The 17,187-nt window shown below is 36.8% G+C and overlaps 1 protein-coding gene across 1 annotated transcript in view; it reads right to left on the bottom strand.

Moving 5' to 3' along the window:
- Positions 1–485: 485 nt before the first annotated feature.
- IL23R (interleukin 23 receptor) overlaps positions 486–17,187 on the bottom strand; it is a 50,708-nt gene continuing 34,006 nt past the window's right edge. Inside the window, exons 8-11 of the mRNA XM_033115045.1 lie at positions 10,925–11,014; positions 8,440–8,545; positions 5,815–5,905; positions 486–1,221 (exon numbers count right to left, since the gene is read on the bottom strand). Of these exons, the coding sequence (XP_032970936.1) occupies positions 568–1,221; positions 5,815–5,905; positions 8,440–8,545; positions 10,925–11,014 (941 nt within the window). The 3' untranslated portion in view covers positions 486–567. The remainder of the gene's footprint in view (positions 1,222–5,814; positions 5,906–8,439; positions 8,546–10,924; positions 11,015–17,187) is intronic.

Below are 17,187 nucleotides of genomic sequence, written 5' to 3'. Positions count from 1 at the left end.
GATAGCAATCTCATGATTTCCACACACCGTTTTACAACTCTCTACGTCCAAAATCAAAATAAGGTAACATCAAATCTCTAACACCTGAATAGAAGGTAGAAAAAATTATGCAGCAAACATGCTAATTAATTGCTTCTCTGTTTCTATCCTTTGCTTATTTTGTTGTTGTTATGTTTGATGAGGATATGGAGAATTTTAAGCAATAAAATTAAAATTCAATTTGCTTCTCCTCTTGCAACCAAATATTAATGTCTCGATTTTACAGACCTATTTTCAGAATTTACTTCACTAACATATTTTGTATGATTTATCTTTCATACAACAGAGAGATCTGTTTTGTGTTTTGCAATGAGGGGAAATAAAAAGGATATAGTTGATACTTTTAAAAAATATATCGGTAGTGTCCCTAATATTGCTGCTTCTTTTGTGACCACGAGGTATGTTCCATCTTTGGACCTTAATTCTCTAATTTTAAGAAATAGGGAAGAATTAAATTTATGTTGAAGTGAGGAGATCCAATTTCAGATTGCAAGGCAGCTTTCCCACATTCATTTTGACTGCACAGCTCTACTTTTCCAAGAGTGAAATCTTGTTGAAATGGCTTTCCAAAATATCTTGTGGAAAATAAGAATTAATAGATGGCAACTCCTCATTCATGATCCCCAAACAGGAGACAAATTCATCGGGCAGCAGGGTCTGTTCTGGAATAGTTTCACTGGGTGAAGCGTTTTCCAAAACCATGGTGGTTTCTTCCTCTATTGAGTTTTGCAAGTCAGGAGGACTGCATTCTCCTTGATTTAAAATGAGGCTTAATTCTTCAAGAAGTAATGTGTTGCTTAGCGAAGTCACACTTGAGACAGAAAAGGCAAAATTAGGGTACTTTTTAAATTGGGCATTCTTTCCCAGGTCTACGGAATCAACTGGTGGTTTGAGAGTTGAGGAAGCTGTTTTATTATTATCGCTGAGATGGTTTTCCCCAGTGAGAAAATTGGAAATCTGGGGTTTATACCCAGTGTTGAGATTAGGAATATACACAACTGTAGCATTGGTGAGTAGTGATTTTTGCAGGTAGTCTCTTGTCTCCAAGGATCCTGTATTCTTTTCTTTCTTGGAGTCTGTGGGCTTTTGTTCTTCTGGAAGAAAGACTTCTATCTCCGTAATCACTGGATCAACATATAGGACTTGTTCGCTGGAGTTATTATTCATACATTCTCTCTTTTCCTGGGAAGAAGAAAACATCATTTTATTTTACAAAAGACATTTAAGGGGCCAGCTGGATAACTGAATAAGGAGTGGAATTCTGCTTTCCCTCAACTGTCCTTTTCCCCTTCTTTTTTTCATATTGTTTCTCTTCCCATATGATCTCCTGCTCTGTCCTTTGTTATCCTGCTTCATTCCAAATCTTTATTAAATTTTTCCCTTGAGGAGACTAAAAGAAAGGAAAAATAGAAATAATCCATGTCTTAAGCACATGTCTCAGTGCTTTTAAAAGTTTTAGAGAGAGAGCATTTTGCATACTAGTAACTGGAATATTATTTCAGGGCCTTTTAAAATTTGGATTTTGAAATATTTTGCAATATTTCTTAATATTATGGAGCCTTACCACAAGAAAATATTTTGTTGCTTAAATGACAAAATGGGGTAGGGGGAGAATCGTGTTTTGCTTCCATTTGAGAATAAAGTTGTAATAAGTGCTTTGAGTTGACGTTCTAAATATGTGCAGCTATTCACAATTCAGACATGTCTGTGATAATCAGGAGGATAGACAAAGAAGGGATTTATTTGTATAAAAGCCTGATGATTCTTCTGGGTATGAAAAGTACTCAAAGCCTTCCAGTTGGATGGCTGGCTTCCTAGGGCAAATAACTCCCACCCAACACGATTATGAAATTATAGCTGGCTGCTATGGACTAAATGTTTGTGTCCCTCCAAAATGCATACATTGAAGCCCTAATCCCACAATATGATGGTATTAGGCGGTGGGGTTTTTTGGGGGGTAATTAGTCTTTGGGTGGTGCCCTCAAGAATGGGATTAATGCCCTTATAAGAAGAAACAGGAGAGCGATGGATCCTCCCTCTGCCCTGTGAAGATCCAGCAAGAAGACAGCTGTCTGCAAGAGAGCTCTCACCAGGAACCAAATCTGCCAGTGTCTTGATTTTGGATTTCTCTGCCTCTAGGAATGTGAGAAATAAATGTTTGTTGTTTAAGTCACTCAGCCTATGGTATTCTGTTCATGGGCTGACTAGAACAAAACCTCATCTGAAGAAAACCCTAAGGTTCACTTCTAATTCCAGGAGCCCCGAATGGGAAGGAAGTTTGGCAAAAAGGAAACTTTTGAATAAAACAGCATGAAGTGTTCAAATTTTCTTCATGCTGAACCTCCCCACGGAATTTACAAGGTTTAGATTAGAACAGGCAGACATGTCCCCTCCTCTCCACAGGGAGTATGTTCCAATATTCCCAGTGGATGCCTGAAATCAAGGATAGTACCTAATCCTATATAGACATGTGCCACATAACAATATTTCGGTCAATGAAGGACCACATATACGATGGTGGTCCCATAAGATTATAATGCAGCTGAAAAATTCCTATCAAATCATGCCTGTCATAACACCATAGGGCAATGCATTAATCAGGTGTTTGCAGTGATGCTGGAATAAACAAACCTACTGTACTGCCAGTCGTATAAAAGTATAGCAATACAATTATGTACATAATAAACTACTGTGTTACTGTATGTAGTTACAATGCTATACTTTTTATCATTGTTTTAGAGTGCTCTTTTTACTTATAAGAAAAATGTTTGCTGTAACACTACTGTTACACTGGCCGCAGCCTCATCCACCTTGTGTATATTTTGTCTCTTAATTGCATCATTTTCTCTTGTGCTTGATTTAATCTTTTGTTGTTTTGTATAGTAACATGCTGTACAGGCTTGTAACCTAGGAAAAATAGGCTGCACCCTGCAGCCTAGGTGTGTAGTAAGTGCACTCTATGATGTTTGCACAAGAACAAAATCTCCCAACAACACATTTCTCAGAGTGCATCCCATCATTAAGCAGCATGTGACTGTATATATTATATTTTTTCCTACACATACATGCATACACTTTATGGCTTCTCTTTGCCATATCCTAATTACCAGCATCATTACCCTTGTGCTTTGGGGCCATCATTAAGTAAAATAAGGATGACTTGAACACAAGCACAGTGGTACTGCAACAGTCAATCTGATAACCAAGATGGCTACTAAATGACTAATGGGCAGGTAGCATAGACCATGTGGATTCACTGGACAAAGGGATGATTCTGATCCTGGGTAGGATGGTTCGAGATTTCATCACACTGCTCAGAATGGCATACAATTGAAAACTTATGAATTGTTTATTTCTGGAATTTTCCAGTTCATATTTTTGGACCAAGGTTGACCACAGGTAACTGAAACTGCGAAAAGCAAAACCACAAATAAGGGGGCACCACTGTTATTAAAGGTCAGATGAAGTCAAAGGAACTGGACATACTATAAGAAACTAAGAGTGCAAAGCGGCTGTGTTCTGAGGAAGGAGGCATTCGTTTTCTCCACTTCAGTCTGGCAACTGATGGAGAAGTGAGTGGGAATCGGATCACAATGAAAATCAAAGGGGACTATTCCAGAGTGAGGACAATAAAGGAAGAAGAGAGTGTGATCACAACGAGATCAGAGACAATTCTTTGAGCCACAAACAGTCCCCAGTTCTCTAGGATAATTAATGTGGGAGTAAGATAGAACCATGAAGTGGAATGAAGGTTAAGACCATAGTATTTATTATCTGTAGTTTGGTGAATATATGCTTGTCCTTGGTTAACTGTTAACTATGTACTTCATTACATATGTAGGTTCAGTTGTTTAAGATCACCCTTCCACTGTTAGGCAACATTACTTCTTTTGAAATCAACCCTACACACACCCTTTCTCTCTTTCATGTATCCGGAGACGAAGATCTCTCCTGCTCTAGGTGTACTTTCCACGTCTTCCCTTTAGAATATCCCCTCCTTGCTTCTTCATAGTCTTGTTTAATCAACTTCCCCTCTTTTTCTGTCATAATCCTCAGGCCTATCCAATTTATCACAAGCATGCCTCTGGACTCCACACCCCTCTGGAGCTACTGTTACTCATCCATTCTACCAGTATTTGAGAGCTGATCACATGTCAGCATAGCCCCTTCCTTCACTTCCCTTCTAGTCCACATTCATCCAAAGATGTCTCCACTCTCAGTCCCCACGTCCTCACTTTCCATTCACTTCTCAACTGAACCTCTTGGCCAGGACTACCGGTGACTTGCTCCTTGTCACGTTCCATGGATTCATTTACTCCTTATGTTATAGACCCTCTATTGAGTGGTCAGCATCATGGATCCTTGCTTCTCGACATTTTGTCCACATCTTACTATGCTCATTTCTCTGACCCTCCTAATGCTGCGTCTTTCCTGGGACTGTGACTCCATTGAAAATTTCAATTGAAAATCCTTCACTGGCTCCTCATTGTCTTTAGCAGTAGCTTTCAACCACTTAACAGTAGTGGAATTACTTGGGAAGCTTTGGAAAATTCTTGGGTCTTCTCAGGCCCATCTCTCCCCAGAGATCCTAGGTTGTGGCCTCAGCATTGGGATTCTAATATGCAACCCAGGCTGAAAACTTTTGCCTCAGGGACTTCTCTGGGGTTGCGGAAGGAGTTGGTTAGTGGGCTCACCAGAACTCCAAATAAAGCCAATTTATTTGATTTACAAATACTTGTCTTCCTCGCACCATTTGAACACAGAGTTCCTAGGCTAAAAATAATTTTTTTTTTAGTTTGAAAGCTATTGGTCAACAGAATGAAGTCTGAGTTCCGTAGCAGTCAGACCTTTTGTGATCTGATACCACTCACCATTCCAGCATTATTCTAGTCACTCCTCAAGTAAAGCTTTTTGATAAAGCAATACCAAATATGATCTTCTCACTTCTGTGCCTTTGATCATGTTGTCCTCTCTCTTTTGAATGTTTCTCCTGAGCAATTCCTACGTATCTTTCAATATGTTTGCTCTATATTCCTTTTCGTCTCATTTCTGTCATTGCACTTACATCACTGCATTGCAATGCCTGGAGAATGTCTCTGTCCCATCAACTGGGTTTTAAGCTCCTTGACGGCCAGGCCAGAGTGCTGGAAAGTAGAAGGAGCGCACACGATAGATTCCCCTCATCCACAATCACCAGCAGTTCCTCCATTGCCAGCAAATTCCCATATATCCTCCGGGTCTTCCCAGCTCATCCTTCTCTTTTTTGCTAAATTGGAAACCTGGCCCACCTCTGGTGACACCATCTGCCACCGTCCTCTCTCATTTATTTTCCTGAATTCCATTGGGTCTCAGGAGTGAAGTGGTGTGTTCTTTGGGCTCCACCTGCTTCTCCAGTTTCATGTAAGACGGAAGCCCCTTTGTGTCTTTGAGGCTCATTCTCTTGAGCCTTTCTGCCCTCTTCCTTTGGTCCCTGACGAAACCTACCAATTGCATGGCCACCAAGTGACTCTGGCACCTGGCCTACAATCTTTCATGTCATTTTCCTCTTTCGAGTAGCATTGTTTCTTTCTTCTGTCTCTCTTTTCTTTCTCTAACTCCATTCTTTTATCTCTCTCAAGTATGATTTGAAATATGTATAATTTTGTTTCTGCATATGTTTATACAGTTATGCTAGTATACACACGCATGTATTTACTTGAATGGAAATTCTACTGTGTTGTATTGCACTCTTGGTCACAGCTACCATTTAGGTTTTACTGGATGGTGTTTAGTTACCTGTAGCATTTTCACAACTTTACTGTTTTCCATATTAGGAATATCTTCATAAAGCCATTTTGGTATTAGCAATAAGATTCTTCTTTTAATTCTAAAAAATCAAAAATGACACATCAGAAGAAGCATGTGCTTTAGGATTGTTACAGGCAATCGTATAGGAGATTAGGGAATCAACTAGAATAAAAATCAAACTTTCTGAAGCAGGAGCTAAGATTTCCATCTCTGACTTTAAATAGTTAACTGAGTTGATTCAATATCTACTCAGATTTTCCTCTTCTCTCTATTGCTCTGCTTCTCTCTAACGAGCTGGAACATTTCAAAACACACACACTTAGATTCAAGATAAATGGGACAACCACCCTGGAAGTGAAACTATACACATGTTAGAAATGGCAAACCATTATAAGCAGGAGATATCAGTATGGAAACGTTTGGAAAACTTTAGGGATATTACCAAAGTGACCATAACCACGGAAAAGTATTAAAGAAGAGAATGTCATATAATAAAACATGTAATTTGAGCTGCTCTATTTCTGAATTTGTAATGATTCCAAATAGGGTTGAGATGATAATGGTGGCTCTAAACTCTTTACATGGATGGAGCAGGAGGCTGGGGAAGTTGCCTTACGGTTGTGTGGTATAGTGAGAATACCAATTTTGACTTAGGCTGTGTGCTTATTAAGGATTGCTAGGGTGGGGTGATGGAAAGAAGAGGGAGAAGCTGTATATGACCCACTTCTTCCCCCACGTTACCCCCTTGTCACTGCCACTGTGTTGAAAGCACTTTCTACATTTACAGTAAAAATTGATTTGAACAAAGAGGTTGTGCCAGGAACTTAAAAGAGACTAAACTGATCTCTGGCACAATTTTCCACGTTAACAATGCACCCATTAACAACAGATCAGACTTGTTTATGTGTTTAAGCAGATTCTCCAAGGACTTTTACTGAGTAACAACCAAAATGACTGAATGTACTTCGCTAGCCCAATTTGACCTTGAACTGTAGGATAAAAATAATTTCTTTACACATATTTATAGACTGTTTTATGATTCAGCTTTTTTACTAATTCACACTCTTTCTATAACCTAAAATTAGACCAAATTAGTAAGCTGATGCTGTTATAAAAAGATTTTATACAGCATGCTGATACAATGAAAACATATATATATGTATGTATGTATATATATATATATATATATATATATATATATATATATATACACATATTTACCCACCCTTCATTTCATTATATTTAAAATATTTTACCCTCTGTTTTCCAGTTCTATTTCTGATATAAGGCTTATATAAAGAATGTATATTTATAGTAAATAACAGTATCTGCTCATATGTAAAATAGTTATATTGGAATTATCTTTTATTTCTTTTATCTTTTTAAGAAGAATACTTACTGAAGTAATTAAAGTAGCAATAAGAGTTGTCCTGTTTTCTTATTTGTCATTACCAACAGGAAATTAATTTTTAGGTTATTTGTAACAAATTTAATGTTATTTAAAATTTCACACTAACTAGGACATCTTTGGATAACAACACAAATATTAATATTTTTATGTAGTATAAGTTTAAATATTAAAATACTGCAAAGGGCTTTGTAATCAAGTATATTTTAAAACAACCAAAAATAAAGTTCCATATTTGTTTACTCGTCTCACATGGGTACCAGGTGTATGTTTATTAATGTGTAATTTAAATGCTTAAGTTCTGAGGAAAGAAAAGTCTACATAAATAAATAAAAAATCACTAGTATACTTTATTTAGAATACTTATTCTAAATCTTTCTACTGTGTTTCAATTATAAATTTAAAAGAAAGATTATCTCATGAAGCAAGTGATGGCAGTAAAGAGAAACTCAATGCCTATTAGGCAAAGAACATTCATATGTGTTAATATTTGTGAGTTATTGGATGTACTGGGAGATTGCCACAGGAAACAATTAGAGATACATACTCCGTGTATCTAGTAAAAGTTAGGAAATCAAAGACCTTGCTTTCCTCAAAGCCTCATTTTTCCATCACTAGGCATAGATCTTTACTAATACCATATTGGAAAAAAATGACTGTTGCAGGCCAAGGAGAGTGGGCATTGGGGTTGGAGGCTAAAACACTAACATACTTGATACCAAAGTGATGATTCAGATGGTGCCACACTTCTCTTCATACTGACTCAGGAGATTTGTTTGGATAGAATTTGAGGCAGGTTATGACTTAACCACTCTAAAGAATCCAGGCACTGTAGATAAATGTGAGGGCACAGTGAGAAGGCTGCGGAGTGAAGGGGAGTACATGAGTTGTGATATCTGTCGGATCTGGACTCCTGGCTAGTGCTTAGTGACCTCTGGCTAACCACTTAACCTTTCTAAGCCTCATGTAAGTCACCCATAAATTAAGCTGTAGAGCTTTTCTGGCAGGGTCATTGTGAAGATTAAATGAATGGTGTCTGTAAAGAGTTTGGCCTGGGCAGGTATTCATTAAATACTGTTCCTTTTGCTTTTCCTTTCTCTGAGTAAAAGCGTTTATGGATTTTTCTTGTATATCACTGAATTGACTACACTTTGATGATACAAATATATGCTCTAAATCGGAAAACAAATTCCACAAAAACATACCGAGTTCGGAGTGATCTGTTAAATATTATAATCAATGAAAAAATTGACAACACAACAGCAAAGACGACCATTCCTGATAAAGATCCAATGTCTTGTTGCCTGTTGCCTGAAAGGAAAGAAAAATAATTTTAGCTAAGCATAAGTGTCTATGTGATGTCAGAATAATTATTCTCTCTACTCTGCTCAAAGTGAAGGTCACTGATCTCAAAGGGAAAGAGAAAGGGAGAAACAAAATTAACCTTTACCTTGGCCTATAGCGTGATTGCCCTTCCAAACTGCACAACAGTACTTTCTGTTTGAGAAAATTGGGCTGCATATATCTGATGTCAGTGGATTTCTAGAAGTGCATCTCTGGCAAATGTGGTGAGCATTAGACATTTTTCTGAGCTTGCGCATGCATGTTTTATATAAAAAGGTTTAGTGATGAACCTCATTTGGTTTGTCTGACACAAGTGAGAATTCCCAATTGCTTGTAACAGCGTCTAAAGTTGGCCAAAATCACAACTGAGGTTTTCTGGTTTCTTTTTTAAGCCTTTTGTGCAAGACAGAAGCTACAACTTGTCACCATTCTTCAAAATTTATTGTTCTTGAATTTTTTTCTTCTGAGAAAGGACATTCACTCTAATTAGAACAGTATATGTTATATTGCTATATAGCTTACACTCACATTTTATTTTAAAAACAATGCTAACAATGCTTTTCTTGCATTTTGAAGTTGAATTAATTACCTGAAATCTTTAAATAATTAATATACTATATTTAACATGTGTTACCCAGTAGGCTCATCACAGTTTCTCCCTAGTACATGTAAAACCCTATTTTCTATTTTGAGATATAAACTACAAATGAGAAATGACTTACCACACTGGACTGTGTTCTGAACCATTCTGGATATTGACCTCCCTTCCATCCCACTTCCTTTCTTCCTTTGGCAAATGTTTGTCACATACGTACCACATGGCAGACGCTGTATGGGTCCTACCCTAGTTATTGCCCAGCTACACCTACCACACACTTGGGGGTCTTCAGGCTGTTCAGACCCTCTCCTAAAGCCAACTGGTAGCCAGAGGCCTGTGGAGCTTAGATCATTCCAAAGTCCCAGCGGGATATGGACTTAGTGTTTTCCTAGGACTGAAACATAATTGCTGAAGATTTCATGCAACTAATGGGAGGTACTGACTGCCACATACCCCTTGGGCATTGGTGCCTGAAGGAGGATAGAGAATCCCCATGTTAATCGGATCCGGGCAAGGGGTCTGAAGATAGAGCAGCGTGACCTGAGATACCTGTGTTTGAAATTGACTCTGCCATTTATCAGCTCTGTAACCTCAAGGCATAATTATAATTTGCCGAAGCTCAAGTTTCCTCTTCTGTAAAATAAAGATAATAATACCTATCTAACAGAGCTGCCGTGAGTGCCTAGCCTCCACAATTCCCACACATGTATCAAGATTCAGACCTCTGTAGACATCTGTAATTAGGGATCTATACTGAACTTAAGCACTTGGCTTATAACTGATTCACATGTACAAATTTAGAGCTTCCATACTTTGCTTCATGTTTCTTTTTTAACATTTATCACCACCTGACTTTTTTCTTCTTGTGTTGTATGTTTTTCTCCCTCTGTCTTTCTAGAATGGAATCCCCATGAAGACAGGGACTTTGTTCTCTTTTTTTTTTTTTTCCACTGCTGATTCCCCAGAACCCAGAACAGTGACTGGCACATAGTAGCTGTTTAATGAATATTTGTTGAATATATAAGCAAAAGTCCAAAGAATGTCAATATAACCTGCAGAAATTCTTAGCCTATTCCTGCCAGATTTCTGTGCAAGGAGATAAATGGTCTACCAGTGGTCCGTGGTGAAATAGTCATGACTAAAGTTTTTCAATTTGAAATTTCTATTTAGAGTTATACTTGCCTATTGCAAACCTGATCTAATATCTTTTTAATGCTTAAAACATTTTCCATGCTCATCAATGGAAAATCCTGAGTCATACTAACAAATAAAATAGGAGCTTGTTTGTATGAGAGAAAGAGCACATATTTGAGGATTAGAAAAACAGGATTTAAATTTTAGTCTGTCACTTAGTGTGACCTTGGACAAGTTCCTCAACCTCTCTGAGCTCCAGTTTTCCGATCTATAAAATAGATACAGAACACTTATCTCACCAGGTTGCTTTGAACATTGAAAAAAATGATGTATATAAAACTTTTAGTACACGGTAGAACTGAAATAATGGAAATTTCTTAGAAAGAAGAAGTTTTGAGGTCTTGAGCCCCAGCAATTAAAATGAAAATGTATCCAACCCAGAGCAAAAGCTGGCAAAATCAATTTTAAGCAGATCACTGTGGATTATTTTCCTAAAGAAAGCATATGGCAAATCTTATCAAGAAATGTATGCCTGACACATGTTTTTCAGTATGAGGAATTCAAATGAATGATTAGTCAAGACTGCTAGAAAAGCCTATGTTGTATTTTCTTACCAGAAGTAAGATGTCCTTTAAAGACGGAAGCACTTAAAAGCCCAAAATTCTGAGAATCACGTTGAAATGGTTTTAGTGTGACCTGGGGAACTTAAAAGAGAAAACAATGTCAGCTTTTCATATTTTGCACTCAGGTTACCCAATTTCCTAAGAAAGTTTCTTCATTTTTTGGAGATAATTAAAGGAAATCACTAACACTAATAGTCTCGAAAGATGGAATAAAAGCAAATGCCTTTGATTATGTGTGTCTTTTCTTCTTTTTATTTAATTAGGTAAATCCCAAAGGAAGAAACACTGAAAAAACAATAAAAACTATTTAGGGTTTGTAAAACTTCAAGGTATATCCACTAATTTCATGAGGCTTCTAGGCAACAAATATCAAGGAGCCTTATTTCATTCCCTGAACCAGAAAAAAATGCACAGTAACTGGCCTCTATTTGATTCCTTCCAATAGATGATGCAATAAATTTAGGTTTCCTTGAGAGCCTCCAAGATGTGTCACTTTTGCCTTTGCCCAATCTTTGGGATGCTGTTGGTAAACAGCATCTTGGCTCCATATAAGAAGCCTAATTTTGATTAACAGACACTTTGAGGTTGTAACACAGAGGTGGAATGCCATTAATGACTTCCCTCTGCTCCTTTCCTGCTGGCAAAGAACCTGGCCAGACATAAAGGCTGTCAGGACACTGCTAATGAAAGCTTCTGACCAGGGTGGGGTAAGCAACCTTGGCAGCTAACTTGCTTTCAGCCTGAACTCAAAAGAGTCCTGGCGCTTCTTTACCCATCTCCTCCCTCCTGATAATTAAAAGCTGCCAGAGGTGACTTCAAGGACACCATTCTCTCAGCTGACAGAAGACGTTCTTAAAAATGGTTCTAAGCTCTGGATTCCCAAGAGTGCCTCAAACCCTGTTATTCAGTCGTTCTGATTTCCGTGTTCAAATTCTTCTTCAAAAAAATTAGTTTTGGGGCCAGGGAGAAATCACAACTTGAGGTGTCCTTAACAGCCACAGAGATATCACACACTTGTATAACAAGCTTTGTGGCCTGAACAACTCTCTTTGAGAAAAAATATCAGAGTTCCAATTAATAGGTTCTTGTGGGTCTTTGGAAATTTCTGAAAAAGGCTGATCTGGGTGCCAGCACAGGCGCAATTGAAGAGTAGTTTTCTAAGGACAATGGGTAGGAGATTTTAGAAGATGAAAACATCAGAAAAGCCAAAAGTTCTTTTCTGTATTTTTATTCTGGCTTCGCCACAGCAAGAGAGAAATGTTTCACTGTGAATTGTGACAAATCAGAAATTCTTTTTGGTTTCTCAGTGCTTCACTATGTCTCTTTTGTTCCCAAATATGTGGTTCCATCTAACTCGAACCGAGCAAGGTTATGCGCCATGGCCAACAGCCAGGTTTATTCAGCATTTTATAGGCTTATGTTCATTCTCAGGAAGCCCATGTAAGAGCCTGCATCTACCGTGTTTCCCCGAAAATAAGACCTAGCCACACAATCAGCTCTAATGCGTCTTTTGGAGCAAAAATTAATATAAGACCGGGTCTTACACAAGACCCGGTCTTACATTATAATAAAATAAGACCTGGTATTATATTATATTATATATTATATTAATTATATTATATATATTATATTATAAAGATCTGGTCTTATAGTAAAATATGACAGGGTTTTATATTAATTTTTGCTGCAAAAGACGCATTAGAGCTGATTGTCCAGCTAGGTCTTATTTTCAGGGAAACACGGTATGTTATTTTGAAATTTTAAGGGAAATATTACATTAAAATGTAACACTATTTTTAATTTGGTAAAATTAGGGGTTTATAGCATATGTTGCTGAATTATTTTTGTTTTCACTTTCATTATTTTAAAATTAGCGTTTTTTTATTTAAAAAGAATATATGGTGCTGTTGGCTTTTAATACAGGTTAATGTAATTCTGTTGTATAAACTACAGGTGGTTCTTTGGCAATGAAACTTCCGATGTTAATTTTCATCATATAAAAATAATTTTCACATTTGTTTAGGGCTTTATTAGGCCTAATAGAGAATAAACACAATCTTCCTTTAGGGTCTTTGGTTGTCACAGTTTCAAATCAACTAGGTGCATTAATTTAAGTTAGATTAAAATCATTTAAAAGAGAGGCTTAATTGTCAGAGGGTAATTTCACAAAGAAACAGATATCTGAAGTAAGACAATTTATAAACAAGATTTTTGTAGAAGAAATCAAGCCAATGGCAAAATGTTGGGGTGTAGGACTGAAATGAAGCCATATAGATGGTATTCTTCATGGCATACCGCCACCAAGTGGTTAGATCATTTCTTCTTAAATCATACTTAACATTTTTCATTGTAAAAACAGTAACTATAAGAGAAAAGAATTTTAACAGGAAAAATAAAAGGGAGAGAAAAAGAACCATTTCTTTCTTTTGTTGTTGTTTAAGGTAAGTCTCTTTTATTACATCATTGTATTCCATTGTAATCATGTATGTAATTAATCAATCCTATTCTTATGAATATCTTTCATCGTATTTCTTTGTACATTTGTAAATTTTAATTGCATTATATCACATTTAAAATTACCTGATAATACTAACCTGTACCTTTTTTTTCAACATTTTCTTGCCTATTCTTGTCAGCTTATTTCCCTGGATAAAGTTTAGAATTTTTTAAATTTTTGAATTTTTTTTAAATTAAATTTATTGGGGTGACATTGGTTAGTAAAATTATATAGGTTTCAAATGTACATTTCTATAATACATCATCTATATATTGCCTTGTGTGTTCACCACCCAGAGTCAGTTCTCCTTCCATCACCACATATTTGACCCCTTTTACCCTCTTTTACCACCCTCTCACTCCCTTACCCTCTGGTAACCATGAAACTGTTGTCTGCATCTATGAGTTTTTGTTTCTTTGTTTGTTTGTCTTGTTCCTTTGTTGCTTTCAGTTTTGTATCCCACTTATGAGTGAAATCGTATGGTTCTCGACTTTTTCTGTCTGACATATTTCACCCAGCATGATAATCTCAAGATCCATATGTTGTTGCAAATGGCAGTATTTCATCTTTTCTTATGGCCGAGTATACTATTGTGTATATGTACCACATCTTCTTTATCCAGTCATCTATCACAGGACACTTTGGTTGTTTCCATGCCTTGGCCACTGTGAATGATGTTGCAATGAATATAGGAATACATATATCTTTATGGATAAATGTTTTCAGATTTTGGGGGTAGATACCCAGAAGAGGGATTGCTGGGTCATACAGTAACTCTATTCTTAATTTCTTGAGGAAACTCCATACTGTTATTCATAGTGGCTGTACTAATTTACATTCCCACAAAAAGTGCATGAGGATTCCTTTCTCTCCACAGCCTTTCCAACACTTGTTATTAATTGCCTTGTTGATGATAGCCATTCTAAGAGGTGTGAGGTGAGATCTCATTGTAGTTTTGGTTTGCATTTCCCTAATAGCTAGTGAAGTTGAGCATTTTTCATATATCTGTTGGCCATTTGTATGTCTTCTTGGGAGAAGTGTCTGTTCAGGTCCTCTGCCCATTTTTTAAGTAGATTGTTTGTTTTTTGTTGTTGAGTTGTATGACTTATTTATATATTTTGAATATTAACCCCTTATCAAGGTGTTGTTTGCAAATATCTTCTCCCATTTGATTGGTTGCCTCTTTGTTTTATTGATGGTTTCTTTTGCTGTGCCGAATCTTTTTAGTTTGATATAGTCCCAATCATTTATTTCTGCTTTTACTTCCCTTGTCTTTAGGTCAAATTCATAAAATCCTTTCTGACCCCAAAGTCCATAAGTTTAGTACCTATGCTTTCTTCTATGCATTTTATTGTTTCAGGTCTTATGTTTAGGTCTTTGATCAGGTAATTTTGGTATATGGTGACAGATAGCAATCTACTTTCATTCTTTTGCACGTGGCTTTCCAATTTTCCCAGCACCATTTATTGAAGAGGCTTTCTTTTCTCTATTGTATGTTTTTGGCTCCTTTATTGAAAAGAACCATTTCTAATTCCATCCCTTTAATACACCTGCTATTCATATTTTATTGTATTTTCAAGTATTTTAACATTCAAAAGCATTCACAAACACACAGTAATATACACACACAGCTTTTACAACTGAAAAACGTACCAGCTGTAATCATCAGTGTATTGCCTACTGTGTTAGAAAAATCTCATGGCATTTTCATTATTTATTTAATGTCTGTTGTGTTATGTCCATAATGAGACAATTCTGTGTCTGCAACAGTATATTAAATTATGCCTATTACTCTTACAACACATACTTGAGTATACTCAGAAAACCCAAATCATCTCTAATTTGGTAAGAATTTTTATATAACTTATACACACTGACAGTGGATATGAGAGCTAGTCTTACAGAAGACAGTGTGTTCATAGGGAATTTAGAGTGGTTTCAACCAAAAAAATGTAGTTTCTTATTCTTGGACAAAACTGGAAGCATAACATTTTTTTGGCCCACCAAACACCAGTCTAATTTGATCAAATCTGCTCAAAAGGACTTGGTTTTAGCAATAATGTATTCCATCTGTTTCTTAGAAATGATATCAAATCAATCTCCTCAGCCCTACCCTCTACGCCCACCATGGGACAAAGTGTGCTTTGTTACTCTTTTAAAGTGACCATTTATTGAGTACTAATTATGTTTCAGGTAATGTACTAGACTTTACCTACTTCCTCTCATTTAATCCTCACAGCAACCTAGTCGGTAAATAACGCTATTGTCCTTATTTTATGGATAAGGAAACAAAGGTGTAAAAAAAGGGTAAATGACTTACCCAAAGTCACATAGATAGAGGTTGAAGAGTAAAAAATTCCCATCCAGTTCTGACACACAGATTTGCTGGTCACTGGCCCCATTAATGAATAACCTCACTTCTGCAGAAGATTAACTCGGGGTGGGCAAGCTCAGTCAGCCCTGTGAGCAGTCTCTCCCTGCTGAGACTTAACCCTTTCTCCTCTATGGGCTAACCAGTGTGACTGAGCTGCCTGGCTTTGTCAGGCTCTGGACCCCACCACAACGGGCTATTGTTAACCCATTTAGCACTTATTGGACTCTTCCAGTCTAGAGTTAATCTCTTCTGAAAACAAACTATTTTCCCTCACTAGGCAAGCAATACATACTACTTGTAGGCTGCTTGAAAAATATAGAAGAGTATGGAAAAGGAAATACAATTTTATATTTGTTCACAAACTGGAAATAATTATTTTTTTACATTTGTTAACAGTCTTTTGTGTATATCTGAACCCTAATGGAGATCATGTTCTTTACTAAATGTTGTATCTTGTTTTTCTTTTTCATTAAATATTATGCACATTTCTTCATTTTACTAAAAGTTGTTCAAAACCATCATACTAATAGCGATTTCACATTTAGTCATCTTTGTACTGTACTTATTCAGTCACCTCCCCATTGAGAAATGGTATAGCTTGGTGGTTTCAAACACCAGCTTTGGACTCAGATGAATCTCAGTTCAAGTCCTGGCTCCACCATTTAGAGTTGCTTAACCCTGGGTAAGTTGCTTCACCTCTCTGACACAGTTTTTCCATTTGTATGTTTGGCTAATAACAGCACTTCACTCATGAGGTTGATGAGATAGTTCATATAAATCACTGAGTACCAGGCCTCACACAAATGAAAAGCTTAATATAGGTTAGCCATTGCTGTTATTGGACTTCTGGAGTGTTTCCCAATCTTACTATTATAACTAGCTTTTAGATAAATATCATTGTACATAAATCTCCTTTTCATATCTCTGTTTATTTCCTAAGGCTAGATTTCTATAAGTGGAATTACTGGGCTAAAGGGTATGGACATTTGTAAGGCTCCTTTCTTTACTTTTGCCCTTGCCAATCTTGCTGTCAAAGACACACTAACCAAGGTCTGCCTCATCAAGGCTTTGACCAGAGCTGACACAGTCGCCTTTCTAAACTTTTCTTTCAGAAGGTTCTAGATATTCAAGAAAGAGAAGTCATATTAAAAGAGACAAAGGGAGTGTTTTTCAAATTATTGGAAGGTGTTTTTTTCTCAATGCTATTTTCCTTAAAACATAAGCGTCTCCTTTTGGTTTCTTTCTAATCTCCTTCTAGTAACCTCAGCTATTTCACAGCACGTAAGTGTTATCTCCCCAAGCCAGTTTAGTTCTATGGTTGGAATTCAACATTATTGGGCCAAAGGTACAGATCTGACTCTAGTCTGTATCAGTTGGCAAAGC

Source organism: Rhinolophus ferrumequinum, chromosome 9 (assembly GCF_004115265.2).
Source record: "Rhinolophus ferrumequinum isolate MPI-CBG mRhiFer1 chromosome 9, mRhiFer1_v1.p, whole genome shotgun sequence".
In the NCBI taxonomy this organism is placed as follows: Eukaryota; Metazoa; Chordata; class Mammalia; order Chiroptera; family Rhinolophidae; genus Rhinolophus; species Rhinolophus ferrumequinum.
Note: the sequence above shows the minus strand (reverse complement) of the source record. Positions and strands in the feature narration are given on the sequence as shown.